This window comes from Tachysurus fulvidraco, chromosome 15, assembly GCF_022655615.1.
Source record: "Tachysurus fulvidraco isolate hzauxx_2018 chromosome 15, HZAU_PFXX_2.0, whole genome shotgun sequence".
Classification (NCBI taxonomy): Eukaryota; Metazoa; Chordata; class Actinopteri; order Siluriformes; family Bagridae; genus Tachysurus; species Tachysurus fulvidraco.
In genome coordinates, this window is record NC_062532.1 from 9270883 (window position 1) to 9275801 (window position 4919).

General features: G+C 35.4%; 1 protein-coding gene across 1 annotated transcript in view; it reads left to right on the forward strand.

Annotated features, from left to right (window-relative positions):
- LOC113639614 (dexamethasone-induced Ras-related protein 1-like) overlaps window positions 1-1023 on the forward strand; it is a 1901-nt gene extending 878 nt beyond the window's left edge. Inside the window, exon 2 of the mRNA XM_027141593.2 lies at window positions 96-1023. Within this exon, the coding sequence (XP_026997394.1) occupies window positions 96-616 (521 nt within the window). The 3' untranslated portion in view covers window positions 617-1023. The remainder of the gene's footprint in view (window positions 1-95) is intronic.
- Window positions 1024-4919: the final 3896 nt, after the last annotated feature.

Sequence of the window (4919 nt, forward strand, 5' to 3'; positions counted from 1 at the left end):
TCACAACAGACCACATGCACCTGTTGTACCGGAAAGTTGACGCATGTGTGTAAAGTATTTTGACCAAAATCTTTTTTTCTTCTCGACTCTTTCAGGTGATGTTTTCATCCTGGTGTTCAGCTTAGACAATCGTGCGTCTTTCCAAGAGGTGCAGCGACTCAAGAGGCAGATCTTCGAGACCAAGTCATGTCTAAAGACCAAGACGAAAGAGAGCACTGATGTGCCAGTGGTTATCTGTGGCAACAAGTGCGATCGTGAGTTCACTCGCGAGGTTTCAGATGACGAGATAGAGCGACTGGTGGAGGGGGAACAGCGCTGTGCCTACTTTGAGGTATCAGCCAAGCGCAACACCAACGTGGACGTCATGTTTCACGCTCTCTTTGCCATGGCCAAACTACCCGACGAGATGAGCCCCGACCGGCACCGCAAGATCTCACTGCAATGTGGTGATGTGCTGCACAGAAAATCACTGCGCAATCGCAAATTCAAGGACGGCGGTGACGCATACGGCATCGTGGCTCCTTTCGCAAGGCGACCAAGTGTGCACAGCGATTTAATGTACATTAAGGAGAAAGCCTTACACCAAGGCACAAAGGATCGCTGTGTCATTTGCTAAAAAGACTAAATGGATTCTGGATGTCGTCTTGAGAACACCAGGGCGGTGCAGGGCGGTCTCGCTTAACAGAACAGCGAAAGCACGGGCCACTTTGGGTTTTATCAGATTCTTGAGACATGAACTTTCAGGGTTTGATCATGTGGAAGTGGAGCAAGCAAACAAGTTGGAGATGTGAGACCTGTAAGCGTTTTGCCGACAAGACGTTACCGACGTCACCGACGTTACCGACGAGTTTGCTCTGACACTTGATCACTTGTTTACAGACTGCTAGAATATTTTCTAAAGAACGCAATGAACATGAATGTCTGCGGCATTGTGAACAAACTACATGAATGTATATTTATTCTTCTATGTCAGCGTTTACTTTTGTTACAAAAAAGGAAAATAAAAGACAATCAAATTTTTAAACAAAATCGTTTCTTCAGTTGTCTTTTAATTCTCATTAGATAAACATCATTTTTCTTCATTGCTATTAGCAATAGGACACTCGTGGAAAAAAAGGTATATAAAAAGTGACCCAAAATTTGACAAAAAATATATTTCACAATTATTATTATGAGTAAAACAAACAAACAAAACAAACAAACCAAAAAAAAAAAACCCTGAATTTAGATTTAGATCTTTCTACCACAATAAAATACATAATATCTGAATACAACATTTCAATACATGAATAAGGTTTACTCTGAAACATCAGTAGGTCTATGGCACCTGTAATTTTGCACTACACATTAACACAAGTATGCTAGTTTTAGTTATTGTAGTGCACCATATAAGATATAAATGCCATTATTGTGTGACCCATATACTCACGTAAGATAACATTTACGATGCAGTCATCATGTTTGCTTGATTCAGTAAAAGTTAAAGGCATGTTTTGATATGCAAATGTACACAACTGCTTAAAATATAGCAACTTTACCTACAAAAACCTGTTTCATATATTACATCCATTTATTTCTATATTAATAGACAATTCAATAGGTAAAACAAGTCATTTTTAGCAGGAGTTATTTAATTGACATTGTGACATAAGACATTGTGAACAGATGCTGATGTGTGTTATTTATTTATTTGTTTGTTTGTTTGTTTGTTTATTTTGTTTGTTTGTTTTGGCTATATTTTTAATCCCATGCACACACTAAACATCTCTTATATAAGTTTAACTTGTTTTTTTTTTTTTTAACCATTTCTGGAATGAATGCTTTCCATGCTACAAATATTAAAGAAGCTTTAATAGATAAAAAGCCAGATTTTGTGCTGATGCCATAGAATAACTTTTTGGTGCATATTAGGCCCATTTATTTTTTTCCCTTTCACTATATGGCCCTTTGATCACTTTTGACTATGTCATAATGAAGTGATATGGCTTAGATCTTGTTGGATCACACCTTCTGAAAAAAATCAATCTGGTTGTCCCTCTGATTATAAAAAAAAAATTATAATGCTAATTTCACACTAAACCTGGTTCTAAGTAGAACCATTTAAAGAAGCTAAGATGCAATAACTATGAAGTTAAATGAACCAATTAAGAGTGCACTTACTGTACTGGCCAGACAGATCAAGAATTTCTTTGAATTTTGTACATCATTACAACGTAATATGTGTCTTTGGTAGACACATCTGCTCAGTGTGCATGTTTTTTAAGGTTATGTTAACCTCAGCACAGCTGAACAATTCTCTTGAATAAAAAGGGTATAAAAAAGTGAAGGACTTTTGAAGGACACAGACAGAAACATGTTCTCATCCATACCCTGCTTGAATCAGGTTACAAACAAAAAACAATTTTATCTTGTTTATAAGACTTGAGAGCATGAATAATCTCATTTTGAATGACCCTTTTAAGTTACATTTTTGATCTTAGGAATTAGACAACACATCAAATCGCATTACTGAACTGTTGATATTCATCCATCGGAACTGCTTATCCTACATAAGGTCACAGAGAACCTGAATTGTATCTCAAAGGTCTCAACAAGGCAAGGTACAGCCTAGATGGTGTGCCACCTGAACTGTGTACACACATACCCATTCACACACTATTTAGATATGCTAATCGGTCTACAACACGTCATTAATTTTGTCAGTGTTAGAATTAAGCCACCTTAATTGGTTTAATTGGCCACCTTTAAGCCTTCAGTGCAATTTGTGCTTTGAAAATTCTATGAAAACCCATGTGACATGTGGAATAGGCCAACCTCCGGTAACCTGAGTTCATGATCGAACTGGAGACCACTGCTAATTTCGACATAAAGGCTAGTAAGAAGAAAGCCAATATGGAGTTCTTAGAATTGTGCAAGTGATTCAAAGTCTTTAATATCATATTATATCCTATTATTATACAAAATAAATATAAGGTTATGCAGTAATAAAATAATGTGGGTATTTCTTGTTTCATAGTGCCAAGGCCTAATTTGCAAAAAGATATATGAATAAAATGTGTATGCAACAGATGTTAAAAGGAAATCATAAACTACTATATCTCTTGTAAGAGACGATAGGTTGCATGCAAAATAAAGAAATGGAATTTTAGTCATCATTGCCTCTCAAACACAAGTTCTTAGGAATTGACAAGATCTAATTCATATGAGAATGCAAATGTTATTTAATAATGAGCCCATTTATACGTATGAAGAGTCAAGTATATGGAATTAATCTGTCCTTTTAGACTTTCCTAGTGATTGGTTTAAGGTCGTGACTGTCACACATTTTGATGTAATTCATACTGAGATTCTTAGAAGGACGCCGAAACTGGATGGTTTGACGAATAAGACAAATGTGCATTTGTAATTAGCATACAGCTACAATGCGTGACAACTACATGTGCATGTTTTGACTCCTACTATGCTGTTGTGGTTTGTACGCAAATTATGTCAACAGTCTTAAAGCACATTGCAGGTGGCTGAAAACAAACAGGCACACCATCACAGGTTTTATACTCAGACCCACCTTTATTCAGACTCACCTTCCATTCCAGGGTCAGAATGACGCAGAACTGAAGCAGGTGTTCATAAAAGATATTCAATAATAGAGGCTGATTAGTAGGACTGAATAAATACTGATTGTCATGGCATGGAATCACAATATTGCTATAGAACTTCCAATGCCCTGTTCATGTTATTTGTCTGTAATTTTAATTTTGCATAAAATCATTAATATGTAATAGTGACCAGATTGTATATAAGATCGTATATAAGATCGTATATGATTATCAGATTTCATTAAATGTTTTGTTCATTTTATTATGTAATTACCATTTTCTTTGAATTGTATAAATATTGCATGTTTTTTCTTTAGAAAAAAGATGGTAATTAAAACCCAAGGCCAAAACAACTGAGCTCAGAATATACAGTACAGTACGTGGCAGAGATAGTTTTCTAGAGCTTGTATATTTTAGATTATGAGAAGATTCTTTCATTCTACACACTTCGGCATTTCCAGCACTTCATTAGAGATGAATCTTGGTCCCATACTTTTATTAGCTCATCACTTCTATTAGCTCAAAAAGTCTTCTTTGACTTCCCTGTTGCCCTGTGCAGTTTGTTGGTGATGTTCATTTTTGGGTTTATCCTCACAGCTCTCACAATGTTTTTGTTAATGTTTCCTTTGTTGACCTGTCAGTGTGTGGCCGTTATCACATCAATGGTTTCTTTCTTCTGCAGGACATTGCAAATCCTTTTACTGCCTATGACCAAAGCTTTTGCTCAAGCTAACAGTGGATCTAATCGATTTCCCTCTATCCTTAACCTTAAAATGGTTTGTTTTTCACCTATTGCAAGGTCTCATTCAATTAGACATTCAGGGATATTAACTATTTAAACAAACTAACCAACAGGGCACAACCAGGCAACAAGGAACTTTGTCAGTTACGTGTTCCAATATTTTTAAACACTTTAAATAGGCGTGTTCAATCAAAGGTCATGTTCTAAGTTAATTAACACACTGAGATGTAAATATCAGGAAAGAAATGCTAAAATTCTGACCTTTCATCATATATGCATCTTTTTTATCTCAAACACCAACATCTTCAGTGTACATTAAAAACAATAAAAGGCATTGCCGTCCCAATACTTTAAGAAGGGGACTAAGAGCATTTCAGTTTCAAGTTGTAACATTCAACTGGGATGAAAAGTACAGTATTTATGTGCTGTATGTCAAGTCTATTATGCCTTTGAATGTAATATGTAATAATATCATTTAATAAATTGAATAATATATGTATTTTCATCATCAAAGTTATACCAATATAATTTAAGAGATGTGATATTTAGAAATTATTTATTTCATTTCATACTCTTGGCCA